This window comes from Urocitellus parryii, chromosome 11 (assembly GCF_045843805.1).
Source record: "Urocitellus parryii isolate mUroPar1 chromosome 11, mUroPar1.hap1, whole genome shotgun sequence".
Lineage (NCBI taxonomy): Eukaryota > Metazoa > Chordata > Mammalia > Rodentia > Sciuridae > Urocitellus > Urocitellus parryii.
This window is the reverse complement of record NC_135541.1, coordinates 100,389,546-100,413,151: the sequence shown is the minus strand read 5'-3', so window position 1 is coordinate 100,413,151 and position 23,606 is coordinate 100,389,546. Positions and strand designations below refer to the sequence as shown.

Here is a 23,606-nt window from a genome sequence, read left to right as displayed (position 1 = left end):
AATGCTACTTGATAATTGTTTTTGTACAATTCTAAATACATTCTAATTTACACTTACACTAATAATTTGATAATTTGTAAATTAATTTTTTCATACATGTAAGAATATTGGTCATATTTTCATTTCTTTCTAATTTGACAGTGCTATGTTCAGAGATAACTGCATGATACTGAATCTTAGAAACTATATCTGAGTATGTTGAATTTTTGTGAAATTCTTGAAATAAATTTATAAACTCTGTTTCCATGAGTTCCTGTTTGTAATCGTGTGTTGAATTGGGAGTTTTTCGGTCTGGGAGTTTTGACACAGTGCCTTGTTTTTGTCTATCAGTCAAAGATCACCAGGAGTGGGGGACTTCCACTTGGCATGCTGCTTGCAGAAGATGGTCTTATAAAAGATGGCTAAAAGCTCACGGAGTAAGTGGAAAAGGAAGACGTGGGCTGAAAAGAGGAAAAAGAATGCTCCGAAAGAGCTCAACAGACTTAAAAATATTCTCAAAGTAGGCAGTGATGTTTTAATGAAAGATGTTAAAGAAACAGCAACGGTGGTGGTACCCAATCATTGCCCGAAGAAAACGCCGTGTGTGGGGAAAGACGAAAAAGACGACATGAAAACTGAGATTAAGAGAAACAAAAAGACTCCTCTAGACCAGTGTGGATAGTACCCCGTGTGGATGGACCAGAGGCAAAGAAAAAGACTGAAGGCAAAGTGAGAGAAAGGAAGGCAGAAGAGCAAAGCAAAAGCAGCAAAGGCAGCAAAGGGTTTGACCTGGTAGACTCTCTAAGAACTTGAAAAACTCCATATGGGGCAGATGTTTGATTGGAGAATATATACATTGATTTTGACTCCTACTACGTGAAAACTATTTGTTTTCATATTTTAAATTGCCTTTTTGTCTTCAATTCAAACCCAGAATAACCTTTCGAGTTTGTTTTAGAAACTTGAATAAAATTTCTTTGGTAAATGAAAGGTATACTGATATTTTAATTGGATGTCGCTCAATATCTAGATAGTATCAGACATCAAAATTCTGTCAAGAATTAATGTGGATGACCAGGTGTGTTGGAACACGCATGTGATCCCAGCAGCTTGGGAGATTTAGGCAGGTGGGTCACAAGTTCAAAGCCAGCCTCAGCATTTAGCGAGGTCCTAAGCAACTGAGACAGTGTCTCAAAATATAAAAAGGGCTGGGGGTGTGGCTTAGTGGTTGAGTGACCCTAAGTTCAATCCCCAGTACCAAAGGAAAAAAAATGATGTGGTTGTAAATGTTTGATCTCACAACTTGGTAAAATCATAGTCAGTAAAGGTAAAATGATTAACTGACAAATCTGAGTGAACTCAAATGTTTAAAAAGCTACTATATAGTTATATTTTTTTTTAAAAAAGTGACATCAGTGGGTCTTATGAATAGTACTAGATTGCAGTTTTGATTTTCTGTAATTAAGAATAAAAGATATTTTGTGTGAAAAAAAATCACCAGGAGTAGCTCTGTGAGTCAATCAAATAAGTGCCCCTTTCTGAGTGCTGCAGCAGAGAAGCTGCATACCTTGGGGAATGTGGCCACCTCAGGATTTGAAGTGCTTGTTAGGTGATATTAGTGGGGGTTCAAGCAATTGAGCATTTGAATGAATTTTATCTGAGTTGTGGGCATAATCAGATATATTCAGCATTTTTATCTAGAGAATCAGGAAAGCGGAAAAATGGGAAGAATAGGACAGAACTAGAGCTATAATTGATAAAGCAACAGCAACTGATAAAGCTGTAACCTGATAAGGAAACAGTGGGTGATGTTTGTTAATATTTGGGGTCTGCAATTTTTTGATGGTTAGTGGTGTGTGTGTGTGTTTGCTATTATAATTGTGCACCTCTTTTCAATCATATATCCTCCAACTAGTTTTTTAAATAATAAAATCTATTTCTATGAATTAGTTTTACATCACTCTATTAAATTCCTGATGGTTTATGGTAATTCTTTCATAAGTTTTCTTGTTTCATTCAGGTATACAGTCTTATTAGCCTCCCTTCCAATTCTTACATGTAAAACCTTGCAATAACTACAGTAACATGATTAGTTGTTAATTCCCTTCCTCTGCCTAGTCCCTGCCTTTCAGCCTTCTGCAGAAGGCAAGGAAAAGTAATTTTGGAGGGAGAAACATGAGACAATTCCATTACAGAGAATAAGGGCTGGGTCCCTATACTCCAATGTTTGCATGGCCTGAATTCTGTGAAAATAGGCTCATGAAGCAGTGAGGATTTACAAAGAGGCTCTTAAAAATTGCAGTGAGGTTACAAAACCCAGAATCAATCCTAAACCAATGCCACCAGGTGCCAAATACAGCCAGAACCCAATGGATATGAATTATTCAGCCGGAACTCAGAACTCCTGCCCAGCAAGCTAAAGCACTAGTTTATGTCATTAATTAATTAACTTCATAAGTATTCAACCCCATGTTTCATACAATTGAGTTTGAAATATTACATACAATGATGTTTTTAAGAAGATCATCCCTGCAAACAAAATTCATGAAAACCAGTAACTGAGAGAGGAGGGAAGGAGGGAAGAAAGAAAAAAAGGGGGGAATGGAATTAGAGGAAAAAATAGGAGTGTTAAGCTATAAGCAGTATGTCATCTTTAAAAGTCTGAAATAAATATGATGACATACATTTCTTATTGTATTAGGTGTTTATATATTTCTGTAGGTTCTGTATTTTATTAAAATACAACTTACATAAGTAAAATGCACGAATCTTAAAGCTAAACTTTACATGTACTTTTACAGATGTATACATTCATATAACCATCACCTGCTTAAGAGATTTTCGGACTCCAGCAAGATTCATCTTGTTCTTGTCTTAGTTAAGATGCCCGTCCCCCAAAAGTATCCATGGTTCAGATCTCTATTTACTATTGTTTTATTTTTCCTGAATTTGTATAATGGAAATCATACAAAGTGTGCTCTTTTCTGTCTGATTTATTGTGCTCAGTATCATGTCTAAGACAATTCTTGGTGTTGCTACATATGGCATATGGCTGACTTTCATCCATGTATGAAATTCGAATGAATGTAACATCATTTGTCCGGCCTACTGTTGGTCATGATCAGGGTGGGTGCTCAAAGCCAAAGCAATAAAGAAACCCACAAAGAAGTCAGGAATAGAATTCCAGTCGGGATTACCAATGCATAATTTCTTATAGTTTGTTGTTCCTGCCTTGATATATCAATGCTGACTCCACTAGTGGAAATTTCTCATAAATATTATAGTTGAAGGAAGAATGTTTGAGGAGACCATGTGTTAGTACCTTCAGATCCACTCTCTTCCCTTCTCCACCAAGCTCTCAGCCCCAGGCAACCCTTTCTAAGCTTCCACTTGGATTCACCTCCCAGGGTGGAGGTGGGGTGGAGAATGAGGCCGGGGTATTCTTCCCCTGGTTTCCTTCTTCTGAGCGGCCTAGGGTTCAGGGTGCCTTGACAGAAGTCTCGGTTCTTCTTGAGGAAACCTGCACTATGGGATTCTAACTTCTGCCAGCCTTTGCCCCTCTAGATCTAGAGTGGGGATAGCTCATTGTTCCTGGCCAGAGGTTTCTGTGCTGTACCCCAGGTTTCCCCAACATCTGACAATGTCTTCTGTAATAATCCTTTCATAAATAAGGCCTCTTTGAATTATACCAATTTGAGTGTGCCCATTCTTTGCAGTTGGGATTGATTGTTGCAAATGTTTTAAGCCAAAAAAGGAAATGTTGTATTGTTTTTACACTCATTTATACCCTGACAGGTACACCCTACGGCTGTAAAACAGTGGCAGCAGTAATAGGCTTGCAGTTTCCCCACAGATCACATCTTGGTTAGCATGCAGGTGTTAAGAAGAGTTGTTCTGTTCATTGTGTTCTGAAAAAGGAGCCAGCCTGGCCCTTGGGCTGTTAAGCTGCATGACTTGAGGGAGACCACCCCTTGCCCCAGCATGATCATGATCTGGTATCCAAACTTATCATTCTGGATCTTTGTGTAACTGGGGGTTAGGCTCCCAGGCTTAATATTGCAGGGGTAGGATATTGTCAGCACACCAATAGCCTTCAGCCCAGATCTACTGAAGCAAGGTTTCCACCGAGCAAGTAAAGTTTCAAGAAGTGCACAGGTAGCAACTCTAGCTCTGAGAGGCCAGTCTGCCAGGGTGGTCATTCCTTGCTTTCAAATTAATTTTCTTCTTAAACATGAAGAGTCAATTGTGGTTTGTGTGTTTTTTTATATTTTATTTTTTAGTTGTAGATGAACAATATCTTTATTTTACTTTTATGCGGTGCTAAGGATCGAACCTAGGGCCTCGCACGTGCTAGGCGAGCTCTCTACCACTGAGCCACAACCCCAGCCCTCAATTTTTTATTTTTAATGAAATTATAACACCGGGAATAACCAATATGTGTTACCAACTGTGTTTACAGTTATCTTCAATAAAACTCATCTGCTAAACTGAAGCATAACAAGTTTCAAGTCACTTAACATATACTATTAGCATTTTTAAGTATGCAATTGTGATTCAGAAGTTTCTGCAAAACAGGAAAATACTGAAATAAACTAGATGCTGAAGTTTATATGAGAATGCTAATGCCACACATATCACAAACACCAAATATTCATGTTCAAATGTCTTACTGATAATAGGTAAATGTCCAAATGTGAACATGTTTTGTTTTAATTTTTTTTGTAATTGTAGATGGACAGAATACCTTTATTTTATTTGTTTATTTTTATGTGGTGCTGAGGATCAAACCTAGTGCCTCACACATGCTAGGCAAGTGCTCTGTCACTGAGCTACTGCCCCAGCCCCAAATGTGAACATGTTAAATACTTTATGCACAAAATACTATTTTGTAATACTATATGCCATGTTCTATACAAAGTTTAATTTGAGGAATAATATTACAAAACAATGGTTCTGATACTATTTCATTATTATTTATATCTTAACAATTCTTGCTTCAACAAACACACCCCATTTCCACTGGAAGGTGCTTTGTCCTGAGCAACTGTCCACTGCTCACTGGCTGTGGTGGGAGCATTAAAGTACCTTGATGCATGGAAGTATTATGACTCAGTATTATGGTGCTTCTGATTTGATGGAAAGTTTTCCCTCAAAAACATTTATTTATGAACTGATTAGAGAAAGAAGAAGAAGACCACAAAAAAGCAGCCCAGTTAGGCTCTGTAGGATTCACAATGAAAGAAAAACTATTTTTCTCTCACCAAATTATGACATCATGATATAATCACAAGGACAGGGATACAGGACTGGAAAATTAAAAAAAAAATGCAATACTACTGAGCTTGACATGTAACCTTTTTATTTTGTGATAAAAATGCTTTCATATAAATTTCACCTTAACTACTTTTAGAATGAAACTTTGAAAAGTAAAAACAAAGCGTGCACTTTCCTTACCATGTATAGTCAGGAATATGCGGTCATTTTATTGGTTATTGGGTTTCTCATACACACAGATAAAATATCACTTTTAAGAGAAATTTACACAAAGAAGTTGAAACCAAACAGTTATTGGTGGGGGCCTTGGGACATATAAATGTCTCCTCCCAAAGAGTCATCACTCAATGTATCAGTTAAGACCCACATCCCCAAACCATGTGCCAACACGACACTACACCTCTGGTTCTTTTCTATGCAAGAATTACAAACTGGCAAATTTAACAATGATATAATGGACTGAACATCACAACTGATTGCTTACACCAAAGTCCTTAACTTCTGATCTCACTTTCCCTCAAGCCTTTCCCTCTCCCACCATCATGTAAGTCAGAAAAAGATATTTAAAACAAAACACAAGTAAGAAAACAACAACAACAAACCTATCCTCAAAGGCAGGCAGACAAGGAGTCAAAGAAAGAATGAATTTATAAAAATAAAAATAAACCAAAAGCGGGGGTGGGGGGACAGGGGGGAATCTATGCATGGCATAAAAGAGTTCCATAAATCTTGTCTCCAATTGAGAATCCAAATGAGAAGTGATTATCCATCTTACCTTCCCTTTTAGTAGAAACTATATAACTCAATGGTTCTTAAGATGTGAGATTGGTAAAACATTTGAAAGGCAGTGCTGTCCTTACCCCTGAAGCCTCTTGTCTATAATGGCAGCTTTCACATTCCTTCCCCACAAACCCAAAGAGGAAAAGTATCCCAAAGAGGAAAAACATGGAAGTCAGTCTTACATTGTGCTTGGAGAAGGAGAAGGATTTAAAAGATCCAGTAATTGGATCAGAGGCTGATACTTTCAAGCAGTAGGGATATGGAGCAGGAGGGCAGTGAGGGGTAGATGTGGAGTGGTCCAGAATGGTCCATGCATCAGATAGGTGCTGGATTAATAAACTGGCCCAAGGAAAGAGTCACCATTTGGAATGATAAAATGTTTACACACCACTAAAGTGACTGACAGAATGCTGTCATATGAAAGAATAAAAAAACAAACAATCTTCATGTACCAGGTCAGAACTAATTACTTTTGTTGATTCAATGAACTTGGAGGGACGGAAAAACACTATTTGTAGACTGCTATGCCAATGGACACAAAGGACTTCCATGGGGAGCCACAGACAGATAAATGAGGTCAGTGGGAAGCACTGGTGAACACCCCCAGGCACTGCATGAATGAGGACTGTTGTTAAACCAAAACAGAACAGGAAATCCCTACTAATATATACAAAATGCCCCAGAAGAACTAATTTTCCAGGTGTCACAGGCATCATAGTACTGAAGTGGCAATGTGGCCGTTGGGCCAGTTATTAATTGACCCAAGGAGAAGAGGAAGAAAACCATTCTGTTTCTATAGCTGACTAAATTGTTTCTCATCTTGATGGAGAGTCAAGTCATCAAGACCATAATTCAGAGAACAGATTCAGGTGAGGTGCAATCATAATCAGAACATGAGGGTGACAATGAAAAGCATGAAATCTGTCATCATTTACAAAGTGACTCTAGCAAAGGAAAGGTCCCTGGGAAGTTTCTATATTAGTCTTCCAAAGGGCAATGTCATGACTGCTTCAGAGCAAAAGAAATGACAGCAAAAGCTGGCAAAGGCAGCCTTACAGCTGTCCCCTAGGAAACTAGTCCAACTCTCCATGCCCTGCTGGAACACAGTGCAGTGGACACAGTCCAGTGAGAACCTACTGGGTGCACTAGGAACTCAGATTGCACAGTGTGAGGGGAACTGGTAAACAGGCTCCTGCTCTCAAAGAAAATCAGGAAACAGACTGTGATCAAAGGAAGATGACTGTCACTGGGTCCCTTGAGCTGAGGAAAGTTCAGTCCTAAATGGCAAGGACAAATTGTTTGAGACATTTTCTTCTGTGGGGATGTATGGAAGGAAAGGCTCAACAGCAAAGACTGACTTCACCTGCTGGATGAGGGAGGGAAGTAGACCTATCATCCTAAGATCCAGGACAAACAAATGTGATTCATGCTGGCAGTTGATGGGATGCTTGGTATCCCAAGTGGAGGGGCGGTAACTGCTTCTTCCAGGTCACTGCTTCTTCCATGAGTTAGCTTATGTCTTGGTCATTCCCACATTCTGGCTCTTTTTCTGGTTTCAAAAAAGGGGAGTATGGTTATAGTACCTAGGCTTCCGAGGATAAAACTTGACACTGACTAGGTCCACAAGTAGAAAACAATTAACTCCGTATCCTTCATCCTGGTGAGCTTTCTATGCAGCTCTGCATGCAAGAAAGAGAATTAAGGTGCAGCCTCCTGAAGGGATCTCCTGCCCCCAAAATCTATTCAAAGAAAAATATTTTGTTCCCCTTCTCTCTTGAGGAATGATATACGTAGAATGCAACATGTTCATTTTTTTTTTTTTACAGAAACATACTTGAAAGGTTTATGTTGAGAACCATAACCAAAGTAAACCCTGTGAGACTCCGAGGGGTGCTGAGGAAGTGGGAGGGGAAAGGGAGGATGAAGTTGCTTTCCAGGGCAGGAATGATTCAAAGCACAAAGTCTTGCCCTCTAATATGCTGGTAGGCTACAACCATGGAAAGGTGCAAAAAAGGAAAGCACCAAATGAAGCAAAAGAATTTCCAAGCTGAGAAGATGAGATAGGTCAACTTAGTCAGAATTCCAGGGCACAATTCCCAACTGGACTCTAGTGTAGAATCTTCTCATGGATGTAGCAGAAGCCCTCAGGGCTTAAAATGCAGTCCAAACTGCAAGAACGTCCTGGCTACAAAAGGCATCCATCCTATTCTCCAAATAGAAGAGAGTAAACATGGCCCCAAGGGCTGCATTCATCTTGCATTTCCATGAACTTGACTTGGTGGGCAAGAGATTAAAAGGAACCAAGTTCTTCCCCTGAAACTTTGCAGATATTCAGTGAAGCCCATAAATTGCTTCTTTGAAAAGATGGTCTTCTCTCTCCTGCCTCCAAAAGCTGGTTACAGAGATTTCTTCACTTCTCTTCCGGATGACCTTCATATGTTCCTCAGCAGCATTCACAATAGGCAGTTCTGTCTCTGCAATGGAGGCAGACTCATGCGTAAACCTGCATATTGCTGTGCGGTGGCTCAGACATGTGTGTCCCTGGTCCCCGCTGAACTCCTCCAGCACTCCCAGGAGTAGGGCTGGTGGTCACATCTGACCAGTCAGAAGCAGAGTGGGGTGATGAGCTTGACCACTGGTCAGGAGACTCTGGGGATGGTGTCAGGTAGGGATGTTCACCCTGGAGGTGACCACCATGACTGGGTGTTCGCTCGGCAGCATTTGAGGAAGCATAACTATGCTGTGAAGGGGGTGTGGGATACTTACCCACAGAGGCTGGGAAAGGATGATAAGCTGGGAGAATGGTCTGAGCTACCTGCCCATCCTGCTGGGGCATCATGGCAGTGGGGAAGGCCACACTGGGCAAACGGGCCATTTCTGGAATCTGGTACATAGTGGGTAGGGAACCTGCAACAGCTGGAGGGCAGCTGGACTGAGGCGGGGGAGCCCCAGCTGGTTGGGCAATGCTGCCTTTGGGAATGAGCTGGAAAGTCACAATGGGGGGCAAGGGCTCCCGTGGAGTGGTGATATGCTTCCCTTCAGGTGGCCTTCCCTGGGGAGGTACACCAGGGTGGGTGCCTTCAGCAGGAGCCAGGACCATGCCAAACATCTCATTGTACTGGGTCTCATTCATTTCCACACGGTTCATCCAATCTGATGGGACAGAGACTGGATGTAGTCTACCCAAGCTTCCCGCACTGCCACTCCCAGGGGGGACAATGTGGTGGTGGGAGAGCAACTGGCTCACAGAGGGAAGCACAGTGCTAGCCCCAGGAGCCAAAGGCTGCATGTCATGCAGGTTAGAGAAAGACAGTGCATGCTGAGCATGGACTGGAGCAGCAGGGGCGGCAGTAGCCAGCATAGGGTTGGGTGAGGCCTGTAGGATTCCAGGGGATGTGATCATTGGAGAGGATGTGGTGTCAGAAACATATGTGTGAGGCGACTCTAAAGAATCAACAGGGGATAAAGTCACTGAGCTTTCAGACAGTTGGACCTTCTCACTCAAAGACTTCTTCCTCCTACTCCCCTTGGCTTCCTTGGCCTCCTTGGCAAGGTTAGGGAGGCTAGTGGGCATGGTACTCTTGGCATTGGGCCGTCTAGGCTTCTTGCCCATCGGTGTGTGCTTCAGGCTGAGGAAAGACCTGTTGGGCCCACAAATGACAGGTGAGAGAGCAGAAGTCAGCACGGTGCCTGGGGGACTCGGTGTCACATTGTACTCATCCAGGAGGCGCACAATGTCATGGTGCATGCGATCCCGAGCCACATCCCGGGGAAGACGATCCATGTGATCTGTGATGTCGCGATTGGCAAAATGGTCTAACAGGATCTTGGCTGCTTCATAGCTCCCCTCTCGAGCAGCAAGAAACAGAGGTGTCTCTTCCTACAGAAAAGACCCACACCAAACATTTTTAATAACACTCTTGATACAAGCAGTCTTACTGATTCTTTTTTTAAATTCAACCCCCTTAGATATATTTTCCCTAAGTGCCTCCCCCATGAGATTTTAATACCACAGGCATGCTGTCTATCTACCTATGTGCTGAATGTATACCTGTGATTTATATATAAAATGTATAAGCTTATTTCACCTTTCACCAAGAGCCAATATTCCCTCCTACGGGCAGCACCTCCTCAGTGAGGAATTCATGAAATAAAACATGCCCTTGAGCCAAAGGCTCACTTAAAAGAGAACTGAGCTTATCAACATAAGGTTCTAAAAGGAAATACAGTTACAAATAAGGAAGGTAGGAAGAGAAAAAACTAAAGTAAAAATGGGAAATATGGCTGGGGTTGTGTCTCAGTGATAATGCACTTGCCTTGCATGTGTGGGGCACTGGGTTCAATCCTCAGCATCACATAAATAAATAAAATAAAGGTACTGTGTCCTACAACTAAAAAAAATTAAAAACAGGGGAAAGAGTAAAAGAGAAGAGAATAACACATGAAGAAAGAACTAAGATAAAGGAAAAGAGGAGGCAAACGAGAGAAGATGAGTGAGGTAAGGGAAGCATGACAGAATACTCATAGGGGAAAATCAAACAGGAAAACATCATGGTATCCAAGAACAGAAAAAAAGAACAGTAGGGAGGAAAATCAAACAAATATGAGAAAAGTGTGACTAATAGAAGAGAGGACCTTCATCAAACTCTCTGCTTGATGGGCACCCAGTTCCTGCCCAGCCTGCCTCTTTTATACTCATCACAAAAGAAACAATTTGGAGAAAAGGGAAGGGCTTTATAAATAAGTGAGGCACTGCTATGAGCATCCTCAAGCTTCCAGCTTACAGACTATACCTTGTTGTCCTGCATATCTCGGTTGGCTCCATTTTTCAACAGCAAAAGAGTCGCCTCCACATTATTGACAGCAGCTGCCCAGTGAAGGGCAGATTTTCCTGCAGAGGAAAAACATTTTTTATAAGCATCCTACTCCTTTTGAAAGGAAGCACCAATTGACTTGTACAGGGAAACCCTGAACTCCATAGACATCAGCAGGAGGCCAATTATCCATGGGGCCCAACAGAGAAGAAAGTAATATCTTCCTTTCCCTCTGTTCTAGGAAGACTTCAATATAGGCTTCCCAGCCATTAGACAGAGGCAGGTAACAGGATCACTTGCATGTGGTATCCATGACCTCCACATAATAGAATCTACCCTTCACAGACTGAAGACCTGCTCACAGACTGAAGACCTCCCCTCCTATGAAATAAACTTTAATACATTTTTCTATCAAGAGTGGTGTACCAGGGCTGGGGTTGTGGCTCAGCAGTAAAGTGCTCACCTAGATGTGCGAAACCCTGGGTTCGATCCTCAGCACCACATATAAATAAATAAAAAATAAAGGTATTGTGTCCACTACAACTAAAACATAAATATTAAAAATTTTTAAAAAGCGGTGTACCTAGGAACCCACACAGGTGAACCTTTCATGAGCCTTCTTTGAGGCTCGAAAACCCTATAAAAAGTCTCCCTTTTCACATAATCTAGGGACCCCTACTGGCCCAGGTCTCTGAACATGATATGGTGAAGAAGAATGAATGAATTCATAAATGAAAGAATGGGTCAATCTCTAATGGATTCGGATCAGAGAAGGATTAATAATTAATGATTCTCCTCCTTAAAGGCATGGTTTGCAGGTAAGAATCCCAACTCCTGCCTCTTGTCCCTACCATGGTCATCCACTGCATTCACATCTGCTTGGCAGTTGATCAACTCTGCCACCATTCCCTCTACAGCCAGGCGGGCAGCCAGGATCAGGGGTGTAGTACCATCGTTCATTCTGGCATCCAGATCAGTTACTCGGTTGCGAATCAGAATCTAGAAGAGGAGTACAGAAAACAGTCACTTGGAGAGGAAAAATAATGAAACTAAGAGAAGAAATAAGAGCCAGAACTGAGGCAAATCTGTAAGTTCCTAAAGGGCAGGTAGAGACTTGTTATTTTTGTGTCCAAGATTCTACCATGGTCAACCAATGATATTTGTTAAATGAAAGGATGAAAAAAAGTAATTAAAAAAAAAAGGAAAGGATGGATGAACCAATAAATGACTCATCAAGACATAACGGCCCACATAAAGTGAGGTACCTCTACTTTCTAAGGAAAGCAGAAGAAATGTGGGGAAGTATCACAACTTCAATTACAGTATATAGACAAAGGAGATTTAGAATGCTTCTAATGTCCTCAAAAGGCTAAAATAAAGGGGCATGAGGAGAACACTGTCAAGTCAGATTAAGAAAAGTGCCAATGAGCAGCTGGAAACCCAGAGAGCTAGAGCAGTTAACACCAGTCAAAGGCTTTGGAACAGGTTTCATTCCCTTCTGATCTGTGCATTTGGAAGCATCTTTGCACATCAAAATATTGCTAAGAATCAGAAGACTGGTACAACCTGCTGTTAGTTCTGTCACTATATGGCTAGCTAGAGCAGGTCAGTTGGCTTGCCTCTCTTTTCTTTCTTTCCCATCTAGCAAGCATGACTAACCTCTTGAAGACTTACTGAATGATTTCAATTAGATATTAAATGCCTAAACAAAAATAAAATATTGTAGATCTATACCAGATTTTCATTATCCAAACACATTCTTTTTGGCTTCTTTACCTGGAAGACACCTTGGGCATCAGCTGCCACTGCAGCATGGAGAGGACAGCGGCCCATGTTGTCCTGGGCATTGGCATCTGCACCTGCATCCAGGAGGCGCTTGGCAGCATCAGCCCTTGAGTAGCGGGCTGCAAGATGCAGGGCCATCTCACCAGTCCGGTCTGTCTGGGCCTGAAGGCTGGCACCCTGGCAGACCAAGTCTGTGATGATGTTGGCAGAAGAGTCCTCTGCATCTTCATCTTCATCACTCAAATCTGAGCTGCCTCCTCGGAGAGAAGCCAACATCAGTGGGGTGCACCCATCTGTAGAAGAGGAAAGTTCCAGAAAGTATTCAATGAATAGAAGGAAGTTAACCCTATTGTTGGAATACTTCTATTTGAGTAACATTATGTTTAGGGGAAGTCAATTTCTTGTATTTCTTGTAATAACTGGTGATAAGTTCTATATTTTTCACCAGCTTTTCCTCTGATACTGTCTTTTCTGTAAAGAATAATGGGAATGAAAGAGCCTTCTGAGCTGGCAGCTTTCTCTAAGTTAAATAAGCTGCTCTGTTCAAGTTTAAGTGCTAGGCTAATTTAAACTGGACAACATTTTATAGTATCCAATATTAACAGAATTATATACATAAGGTAGGAACTAAACTGATTCTCTGTCCTTTGCTTTGGGGTACTATTTTTGTATCCTTGGAGAATCAAATCCATTTAATCAGCCTATTTCTTCTCAACATGCTTTATATACAGCAATGTGAAATACTTCCCTTTCTTATGAGTCCGTAAGTTCTACTTGCCTGTATTCCTTAAACAATCATTTCCTCAAGCTGATTCTATACCCATGAAATTGGCAGGGGGCATATGGCCAAATGAAACAAACATAGGACAATCATACAGAGCCAAGGCAGGCACTGCCTAGTGAAGTGGGAAAGGCTTGAGGTACTAACCTGGGCCCCGGACATTCACATCCAACACATCTACCTCCTGCTCAGCCTGAGGAGGAGTGAGAGCCAGTGACGGTGTGCGACGAATGTCTGCAGCTTCAAGGTGCTGCTGTGTCCATGGCCGTCGATCAATGGGGTCATCATCTTCTGAGAGCAAAGCCTCATCTTCAGCCTAGGAGGGGAAACAATACTTCCTACCAATCTGACTCCCAGTAGAAGCTGCTGACTGCTGGTCTAGTCTCCCACAATTTCTTTTAACTTCCATCCAGTTTTCTATCTCTTCCTGCTTGTTATGGTTTAGATATGTATTCCCCAAAAGCTCATGTGTAAGTCAGTGAAAGAAAGTTTAGATTTGGGGAGGTAGGACCCTGGTGACATGCCTTTGGGGTATATATTTTGCCATTGTTGAGCAGAGCTCTCTCTGCTTCCTGGTGTAATGTCTTAAGCTGTGTCCTTCCATCACACTTCAACCATGATGTTCAGCCTCACCTTGAGCCCCAAGGAATAGGGCTGATCCAATGAATGCAGCTGGCTGTCTATGGACTGAAACCTCTGAAACCATGAGCCCCCAAATAAACTTTTCCTCCTCTAAAATTGCTCGTCAGGTCTTTTAGTCACAGCAGTGAAAAAGCTGACTGATATACTGCTCCGATCCTCTATATCATTCATCACTTCAACTATCCACTGCTTTCATGATGTGGTTCCTGCTCAGCTCTCCTGCATCATCTGGATAATTCTCCCCACCTCTTCATCCCAAGCTCAACATACTCTTGCTTTTGGCCCCTGCCCTGTGTCCTTCCCTCTGCCTGGTATGGTTTTTCTCCCATTCTTTGTTTGACTAACTGCTACCTACCCTTCAAATAGAAATTAAGTCCTCTTGTAGGTGAGTGTCGTTTTAGCACACTCTGTTTACCATTACTTCACTGAGTATGTGAAGTACTTACACGTACTATGTGACAGTCTCTACCAGAATGGACAGGTCTAATTAGCCTGTTTCCCAATATAGTATCCAGCATAGAATAAGCACTCAGGAAAAGATTGAAGAATATCACATCTGCCTCCAACCCAATCTACCTCTTGCTCTGTGAGGTTTTAGTTTCCTGGGCTCAAGATGTGGAGCCTCTAAAGCCTGTAGCCACTGGCTTTCTTTACTGTTAATTCCATCTTTTCTTACAGAAGAGGTGCCCAAAGAGATCTAGTCATGAAAGAAACCGATCACACAACAGTTCTGACTCAACTAACAGCATGATACGAAGGAAGAAAGCATGTTTTATTAGAAGGTCGTGAAAACATTCTAAAATGACTAGGTAACCCAAGGTCATTAATGTCCTAAGTTTCCCTCTGTTTGTGAGAAGCTGAGAGAGTCACCTGTCTGGGCAACACATAAACGTGACCACCTTTTCCTTCCACTTAGAACACTCTAGAATCAAATAATAGAAATTTGAAAAGTGATCCAGTGATGACTGATGATGGTGGTTTACTGCAGCCAGCTTACCTTGGCTTTCTTTGGCTGGGGTCCTTCATCATCCATCCAATGTTCACTTGTTCCTGAACCAATTAGATTAGCCTCTGACACTTGCACTGAGAGATTTCTGATACAATCATAAAGGGGAGAAACAAAAACAGAGGTTACAGCATTAATAAATAGAGTGGTTTTAAACACTTTCCCCACCTACTTCTAAGGGTAATAATCTCTGACATAAAGGTCATGGGCCAGAGAGTTATGACATTTCAGAGTACCCATCTTTTCCCTTCCCACTGAGAAAGAGCTTACAACAAAAGTGTGCCGCCACATAGAAGCTGAGCACCATGTGACAGCACAGAGTGCTTTCACATGACTACACCTGCGGACTCTGACACTATAGTTTCAGTCACTCATGGGTCATTCAGAACCTTGTTCATTGTGATTAATGGCCAGAGCTTAGAAGTTAAAAATCATGATTCAATAAAACATGCTTTTCTATTCATTTCTGCTTATTACTATGGATAGCGGCTTGTTGGCCAACCCTCTTACTTCAACCCCACGGCATCCTGTCCCACTGGCTCACGACGCTTGTGATTGCTGGAGTCTCGCCGCAGGGTGAAACCTTCAGGCAGCCAGAGGGAGCCATGCTTACGTTTTCGTTTTGCCATGATTACCCCCAGTAGCATAATGAACAAGATAATGACAACAGCAACAGCAATTAGATAAAGTAGCTGAGTGCGTCTTGGAAGCTGGGATTCACCTGAAAGTCCAGAGAAACGGATATTGTTATATAAACCATCGACCTCTTGATAGCAACCTGAAGTTCATTTAGAGGGCCATTTGACCTCTCCACCCGACCTTTCCCCTTAACACCAATGCCACTCACTGACAACAGACACAAGAGGGTACGATAGGGTCCCCTGAATGGCATGAGAAGCCAGCAGAGCTGCTGCTGCATCCGTGTTCTTGAAGCACTGGTCTGAGTCTTGAACACACTGGCGGTTGTCAATTTCCAGAAACACCTGAGAGCTGTGGGATGCCAAGGGCAAAAAGGAAGAAAGGAAATGGAAGATAGAATAGGGAGTTCCAGCAAGTTGAGTCAGAAGGGTTATATAAACTTTCTTTCCTCCTCTCAGCATCAGACTATTCACCTCTGGGATGCTGCCTTCAGAAAGATCTCAGAAACTAGGACACTGTCCCTTCAGATCCTAAACACTTATTCCCACCAAAAGAATGTCTCACCTTCCTTAGTCTGGCTGACCTAAGGCTTCTGGCTGAGGCAATGAAAGCTAAGTGAGGAAGCTGGGGAGGCTGGCCTTCAGTGCCCTCCTCTCAAAGGCTTCAGTGGTCTTCTTCCATCCCTTCCCACCTATTTGGTGGCACTGAGTGCTACACTAAAAGCATGCCCCTGTACATTTGAGGCCCTACTACTCCCATATTTTTGTATTCATATTTCATTAGCTAAAGGGTTGAAAAAATTGTGGGATATACCAACAAATAGTGGGGTATGAATGACAGAACAAATGAAGATTATTGCCCTTGTCAAAGAGACATGTCATTAAGTAAAAAGTCTTGTAAATAACTCAATGACTAATACAAGAGAGGAGTTGCTAATAAAGGGTTTTGAGGCAACTCTGGAAAAAAGTTCCGGCATTTAAGAAGGCCTCCCCAACATCTTGCCTTCCACTTGCTTGAGTCCACCTGCTTTTTCAAGATCAGGGCAAATCTTTATCCTTAAACAAAAGTACTGGGATAATGGGCTTGTCTTAAGCAATGGGCTTTTCTATTTGCCTAAGCTTTGTATTTTTATAGGCTGAGTTATAATTTCTGCTGTATCTCAAAATGCTCAGCTTTACAGAATTCACCTTTAACAAGTTCAGAAACCAGATACCTACCCAGCCACCTCTTGTTCCTGCTCATCAGGGAGAGACCTGCGTGTTATCTTCTGCTTCTTCATGGCAGCTGACTTCTCACCATAATAGGGGTATACCATGAGGGCCCCCTGTGAGTCCCGTTTAATGCGCAGATTGGTGTGGAGAAGGGTGCCCAGTGCCCGCAAGAAGCTGCGGGCATCCTGGAGCAGTTGTTCAGGGGGCATCAACACCACAATGACCAGGGTACCCTCCGCCAGGTTCTCGGGCCGATCAGCAGCACAGTCCAGCCCATCCCAGCCACACTCCTCACTATTGCATCCCTGGTCACAGTGGTTGTCTTTGAAGTGATCTGCACAGTACTTATCATACCTAAGCAAAGAAGAGAAAGAACGGGGAAAGGGGTTCAAATTAGACATAGCTTCATTTTGTTTTCCACTTGGAACTACTGTGGATTTTGCTACCTATCTTTTGTGGCCTATATCAGGACCCATATGGCCTGTGAAGCCTTCTTTGAATTTTCTGTCATTGACACTGTGGAGTGCATTCAGTCTATGCCACTCAGTATCACTGACTGTTCCCTGAATGGGGAACAACACTGTGCACATTAGGCACATGGGGGCTCCTATGCAACTCATACTCTTGCTCATTCAGATTTTTAACCAAAGCTGCACATGTGAAACCAAAGTCAACCTGGTTAATGTTTCCTCTACTTTGTATCCACTGCTCCCCTTAAATGAGGTAACAAAGAGCCTTAGAAAGTAAAAGGTGCCAAAGATGGCTCTAGACTCGGAACCATCAAAGGCTGACAGAGAACCAGTGTGGCCCATTTCTTTCCCTCTCAGGAGCGACTGCAACTTCGGAAAGTAAGCAGGGGAAGGGGGTGTTCCATAGAGGATACTAGATCTAACTCGTATAATCTCTTTCAAATACTAGGAAAAGGAATTAGGACCCCCAAACATAAATGTTCACAATCATTTGCTACACTCTCTTCTCCCACCCCTACCCCCATCCCTTGATAACTCTATCATCTGGTACAATTGGCCATGTACTTCAGTGAAAAGAGTAGGAGTCATTGGTACTGTGTGTGCTTTTGGAAAGTTCTTTAACCTTTGATACCTCAGTTCTCTCATATATGAAAGATCATTAACAATACCTATGCCTCACAAAGATTATTGAGAATTAACTAGGGCTAGATGCAATGGTTAATAGGAGAGTTACAATACTGACCATAAAGCATTCTCTAACTGGAACAGAGAGCAGGAATCTTAAAAGACCTAATCTAGCTCATGCTTCCAGATAAATTTAGATGTGGAAAACCAGTCTAAGGGAAAGGAATTGGTGAAGAGAGAGAGAGGTACAGACCTTTTCATCCATCCTGTAGGCAGGTTACTTGAGAGGCTGCCTAAGGGTAGGAAATAACACTTCCAAATGTTATTTCCCCCCAAAGGTCAAAGAGCAGCAGGTGAGAAGGCAAAGACAGGCAAAGAAAGGATGGTTATGCAATGAGCATCCCTCTGTCATCGAGAGAGAGCGCAGGTGGCTGTGACGAGACAAGGCTGGCACCATCTGAAAAGTGGAGGCAGCTTGGGTGGAAGCACTGGAGTGGTTAGGAGCAAGAACGAGAAACCAAGGAGTGTTAGTGACAGTCCCTTCAGCTTCTGCAGAGCCTGGAGCCCTTACTTGCATGTCTTGCTGTTCCCTTGGCATTCAAAGTTGTCAAACAGGCACTCAGCTGTGTTGCACAGCTCATCACACTGGTTGTTGATGTAATCCCAGCAGGGAAGTGGGGAGGAGCAGTTGGCCCAGGGGTTCTCCATGGTGAGGGAACAGTCACCTCCATCCCACTGGCAGGCATGGCTGTTGCAGGCCTCATCGCAGACGCCATCCCGAGCTTTGTCAGTGCAGTACTGACTCAGGCAGGTGGCAGGAGGAGTGCTGGTGGGGGCCGTGTAGAGTTCACAGTGGCTGCCCCAGAATGGTGGAGAGCAGTGGCAAGAATAATAAGGAGGCTGGCGCTGAGGGTAGCAGCTGCCCCCATGCTGGCAGGGGCTGCTGGCACAGCCCGATTCACAGTCCTGGGGATTGGGGCAGAAGCAGCGGGGTCCTGAGGCGGTATGCACACATTGCTCCCCTTTTCTACACTTCACCTGTCCACAGCTGCTCTGGCATCTTGCCCCGGAGAAGCCCTGTGGAAGGTGGTGAAGAAATGAGGATGGCAGGCAGACCTAAGACTTGCCCTATTCTTGCTCCTAACCCCCTCTCTTCCATACCTCTAGGGAGACAAAGACTAGACAGACACTTGGTTAGATCCCTTCATATAGCATCCTCAATCTAGTTTGAGGAGCCAGTGGATAAGAGCTGAAGGTTCCATGAGATTAATGTAGAATTCTCTCACTTTAAGAGCTTACTTCTAGAAATTAAGTCCACCTTCTCTAATCATTATTAGATCATTTCTATAATGACTTTGGGTAGGGGTCGGGGAGTCCTGTTGGAAGTTTTGAATCCCTAGAAGACTTCCACATCAAGCTCAGCCCAAGTCAAGGTTACTAGTCAGGTTTCTTTTGGGTGTCTCCACACACATAATGACTTCTCTTTTAGGGAACTTTTTGGCTATGGCAAGAGTTTGCACAACAAATGGCTGAAATTAAGCTGCTTTCTGCTTTAAGGAACAACATAAGCAGAATAGTTTCACCCAACCAGGGCAGTAAGACTGCTCTGGCGTGGAACCACAGAGCCAGTGACAGTACCTCTACTTTAAGGGGACATTCCATCACTTCTTGTGGTTTTCCCTTAGTGTTCCAAAGGGAAACTTTTAGTCATAGACTGGGAAACTCATAGTTTCTGGGAAGGCCTAAAGTGCTTTCTTCTGAAGGAGGTGAAATTGAGAAAACTCCCCATTAAGGAACTTGAAAAACCCAGATTTAATCTCAGTTTTGTCATAAATCATATGGAAGAGAGAATGTTCTTTAAATCAGCATCAGGCCACTCACTGGAGGACAGCGACAAATGAAGCCATCAGGTACATTGCTGGCCACAGCACAAGTCCCTCCATTCAGGCAAGGCATCTGGGGACACACATCCATGAAGGTTTCACAGTGACGGCCTCAAGGCAGGGGAAAAAACAACAATAACACAGTTTTAAAAGGCAGAAATAGTAAGGTCAAGTTACTGAACAGAACCCCACTGGGATGGGAATCAGCCACAGACTGAGAAAGAGGTATGAGAATTCAGTTCTAAGCCTCCAGGGATATGAGAAGGCAAGACACTTGATGGACCTCAACATGAAAGACACTTGATGGACCTCAACATGATGCCCTCACTGGCTCACACCAATTCCTTCATCTTTCTCATCTGAACAATAAAGCACAAGCAGCCACATCCCCAAACCAAACCCTAAAAGGATGCATATGAGAAGTGACTCTAATTACCAACTTCTGTTCAACAAACTTTATACCCCATTTTGTTATATTTCTACTTCATAAGAGAATCTCCACCAGGACCAATGTATCTAACCAGGCATTGACAGTTTACAGAGAATTTCTTTCTATGAGGTCTCTTTTCAATTATTTTGGCATTTCTGTAATTTAACTGGTCTTACCCTAAAATACAGCTTCATTATCCCAGAGTTGACTTTCTCTAGAAATATTTCTAAGCCAAAGGACATCTGGCTCCACCAGAAAGTGAACCAGGCAACTGGACTCATAGAAGGGACATGGGGCTCAGCTGAGGTCTCTTGGCAAATAGTAGGAGATGGGCTCATCTGGATTGTGGTCATTTAGATTTTTAAAAAATTAAAGTAGTAGCACTTTTGGCCATTCAGAATTAAGAAACCAGAGTTACAAATGTTTGACTTTCCAAATCACAGTGGCAGACACTGACCAAGAACAGGTATCACAAAGACACAGTACTCAGGGGTCTGCTGTTCTCTCGCTCAGCAACAACATCTCACTGCCATTGCAGTTCAAGGGATTCCTTTCACTCACAAGTGTGGAATAAGCACAAACTCTACTTCCTGGCAGTGGAATAATCATTCAAGGTGGATCTCTATACCTTTCTTCTCTGTTTTCCCCTTCCTTTGTATGCTTGTCATTGTTTCCAGGTAAAAACATCCGCAGAGGCAATGAAAGAAACTGGAGCCATCTTTGCTTCTCTGGCTTCCCAAGCACACTGGGGCCAATATGAGCCTGTAGACAGACTATTCATATTCTTTCCATGCCCCACACTGACTCACTAAGTAGACTGTTTCTTTTTTTTGCGATTATAGCATCCAGATAGCTTCCATATTTCAAAGTCCCTCCCATTCTTTGTAAAATTCCAAGATTATTTAAGGCAGCATATCTTTAAAACTGAAAGGAAAGAAGGAAGAAAGGGAGAGAGGCAGTGAAGAAGGAAGGAAGAAAGGATGAAGAGAAGAAGGGAATGAGGAAAGAAGGGAGAAGGCCGGCTAGAGATGGGTTGGGGATGCAGTAGTATCCCACTTGCCAAATGACTAGTAAATAGACTACTACAGCCTATCATGATAACATGCTCAACATGGGAGATACAACTACAGACTCCAGAAAATGCAAGACAGATTTAAATCTGAGTATCTGGTGATCTAGCCACATCTAAATGCATTCAACTATTTTTAAGTCCCCAAAAGTCACCATGCTGCCCTTCTTCAGAAGTGGACTAATAAGTGCTGATAAAGTCCCTATTCTGGGGCAGGGCTTGGTCATCATTATATCCTGTGGTGGAAAAAAATAAAGCTTGAGAAAAGACTAGGAGCGAGGCCAAGCCTTAGCAGGGCAGGGCATACTTGTGACTACTGCAGCTTTCTTGTTCCTACTCTGATCCACTGATTTTTGGCTAAACATCCCAGTTCAGACCCACTCTCTTAAGCATCTAAGAAGGTCCTAAACTCCTCTGAGTCCTGATGGCAGTGAAAGAACTACCCAGTAATTCAAGTCATTAAATGTCAAAGGAGGCAGGACCAGGGAACCAGTGTTAGATATAAGATTCCTGAAAACAAAATACTCTTTTACTCAGATGAAGAGTTCTGGGGCTGTATGGTAATGATGATAGAACTGCAATCTTAAACTAAGCTGGTCGTTTTTGTACATAGGAAAAGCTTCGCTTGGCTCTAGAATAAGTCACACCATGCTGAACCTGCTCACCAAGGCCCCCCGCGGGGCAGAGTGGCCAGGGGGCTGGAAAGGTTCTCACCAGTGAAGGCATTGCGGCAGACACACAGATAGTCATTGGTAAGCTGTATGCAGTCCAGGCTGCCCTCAGAGTTGCAGGGGTTGGAGAGACACTCATTGATGTCCCCCTCACACCGCTCCCCAGCAAAGCCAGGCAAACAACGACAACTGTAGCCCCCAATCCTGTCCACACACTGACCACCATTAAGGCAATGGGGGCCTCCAACACAGTCATCAATATTCTCTTCACAAAGTAGGCCTGGAGGAGAGAAAGGAGAGGGAAAGAATTATGAAAGTCCTTTAATCACTGCTCTCTAGCAAAAGACAACCATCCTTGTTGGGATTTTCACAATTAATGAGACTACTCTTCTTTTAGGAGTGGAACCTTTTAGGTTGGACAGGGCAAAGCGCACTCTTGGTCCAAGACAGCTACCATCTTCCTGGTAAGCAGCATGGGAAAAAGAAAGAATATATTAGGCCTCACATAATCTCTCCCACATGACCCAAAGAAGTAGAATCTTATAGAGTAGGTTCTATTATTTGTTCCATCTCAAAGGCAAAAAAAGAAGCTCAGGAAAAACTCAATAATTTTTCACTAATTTATTAATTTTAATTTAAAATATAAAATTAGTTAAAACAATATAATTTAGTAAATACACTGATCATAGCTTTGTAAAGATATTGGTTAAATTGAAGCTGAATTGAGTGATAAATATTTTCAAGTTTTTAGTTAAAATAATAAAGGAGAAATATCCCGATGAGAGTTCAAAGGTTATTCTAACTAAAACAGAACTTTAATGTATAGTAGGTGTAAATGAGTCATCTCACGTGAATATCTTCAAACATATTTTAGAAAGAAAGAAACAAAAAAATCAATGACTCTTTCATGGTTAATTTCAGAAGTTACAAAAGAAAAAGTTCTATATTCCTATTGCTTGCATTTATAGTATCATTAGTATAAGCAAGACTTAAAAAAGAATAAAATGCAAACTAAGGCTCCATATTCAATAGCAACTACAAAAGATGCAAAACATGAAGAATAATCTTAAGAAGAATATGCTGTCCTATATGAAAACAACTTTTATAAATGTCCTGAGAGATATAAAAGGAGACCTGAATAAATGAAAAGATACACTATGATTTGGGTAGGAAGATGCTTCATTATAAAGTGGGTTTCTCTATACTAACTCATAAATTTATGTGACCCCAATAACAATTTACCAGCAGAATTTTTTAAAATAGATAAACTAATTTTAAAATTATATAGAAAAATAAACTACAACAAGGAAAACATACAGAATATCCTTAGTAATTAAAACAAAGTTGCTGGTGAATTAACAGCACAATAAAACAAAAAAAGATAGTCCAAAAAAAAATACCCCAAACACAGGGGAATTTAGAATTTGATAAAAGTGACATCTCAAATCATTGTGTAAAAGATCAAATATTCAGTAAATTATATTAGGAAAAATCAGCAGTAATACGGAAAAAGTGCTTCAGTATTTCAGCTTTATTAAGAAAATATAT

The 23,606-nt window shown here is 42.1% G+C and overlaps 1 protein-coding gene and 1 pseudogene across 1 annotated transcript in view; one reads left to right on the top strand and one right to left on the bottom strand.

The window, feature by feature from the left end:
• The first annotated feature begins 397 nt into the window (after nucleotides 1–397).
• On the top strand, nucleotides 398–775 carry LOC113177176 (protein LLP homolog pseudogene; annotated as a pseudogene).
• Nucleotides 776–5,245: 4,470 nt separating this feature from the next.
• Nucleotides 5,246–23,606, bottom strand: part of Notch2 (notch receptor 2) — a 152,833-nt gene continuing 134,472 nt past the window's right edge. The window contains exons 23-34 of the mRNA XM_077803756.1: nucleotides 22,102–22,338; nucleotides 19,887–19,999; nucleotides 18,577–19,082; nucleotides 16,918–17,265; nucleotides 15,909–16,051; nucleotides 15,572–15,782; nucleotides 15,053–15,149; nucleotides 13,561–13,729; nucleotides 12,624–12,925; nucleotides 11,699–11,846; nucleotides 10,827–10,924; nucleotides 5,246–9,913 (exon numbers count right to left, since the gene is read on the bottom strand). Coding sequence (XP_077659882.1) covers nucleotides 8,525–9,913; nucleotides 10,827–10,924; nucleotides 11,699–11,846; nucleotides 12,624–12,925; nucleotides 13,561–13,729; nucleotides 15,053–15,149; nucleotides 15,572–15,782; nucleotides 15,909–16,051; nucleotides 16,918–17,265; nucleotides 18,577–19,082; nucleotides 19,887–19,999; nucleotides 22,102–22,338 — 3,761 coding nt within the window. The 3' untranslated portion in view covers nucleotides 5,246–8,524. The remainder of the gene's footprint in view (nucleotides 9,914–10,826; nucleotides 10,925–11,698; nucleotides 11,847–12,623; nucleotides 12,926–13,560; nucleotides 13,730–15,052; nucleotides 15,150–15,571; nucleotides 15,783–15,908; nucleotides 16,052–16,917; nucleotides 17,266–18,576; nucleotides 19,083–19,886; nucleotides 20,000–22,101; nucleotides 22,339–23,606) is intronic.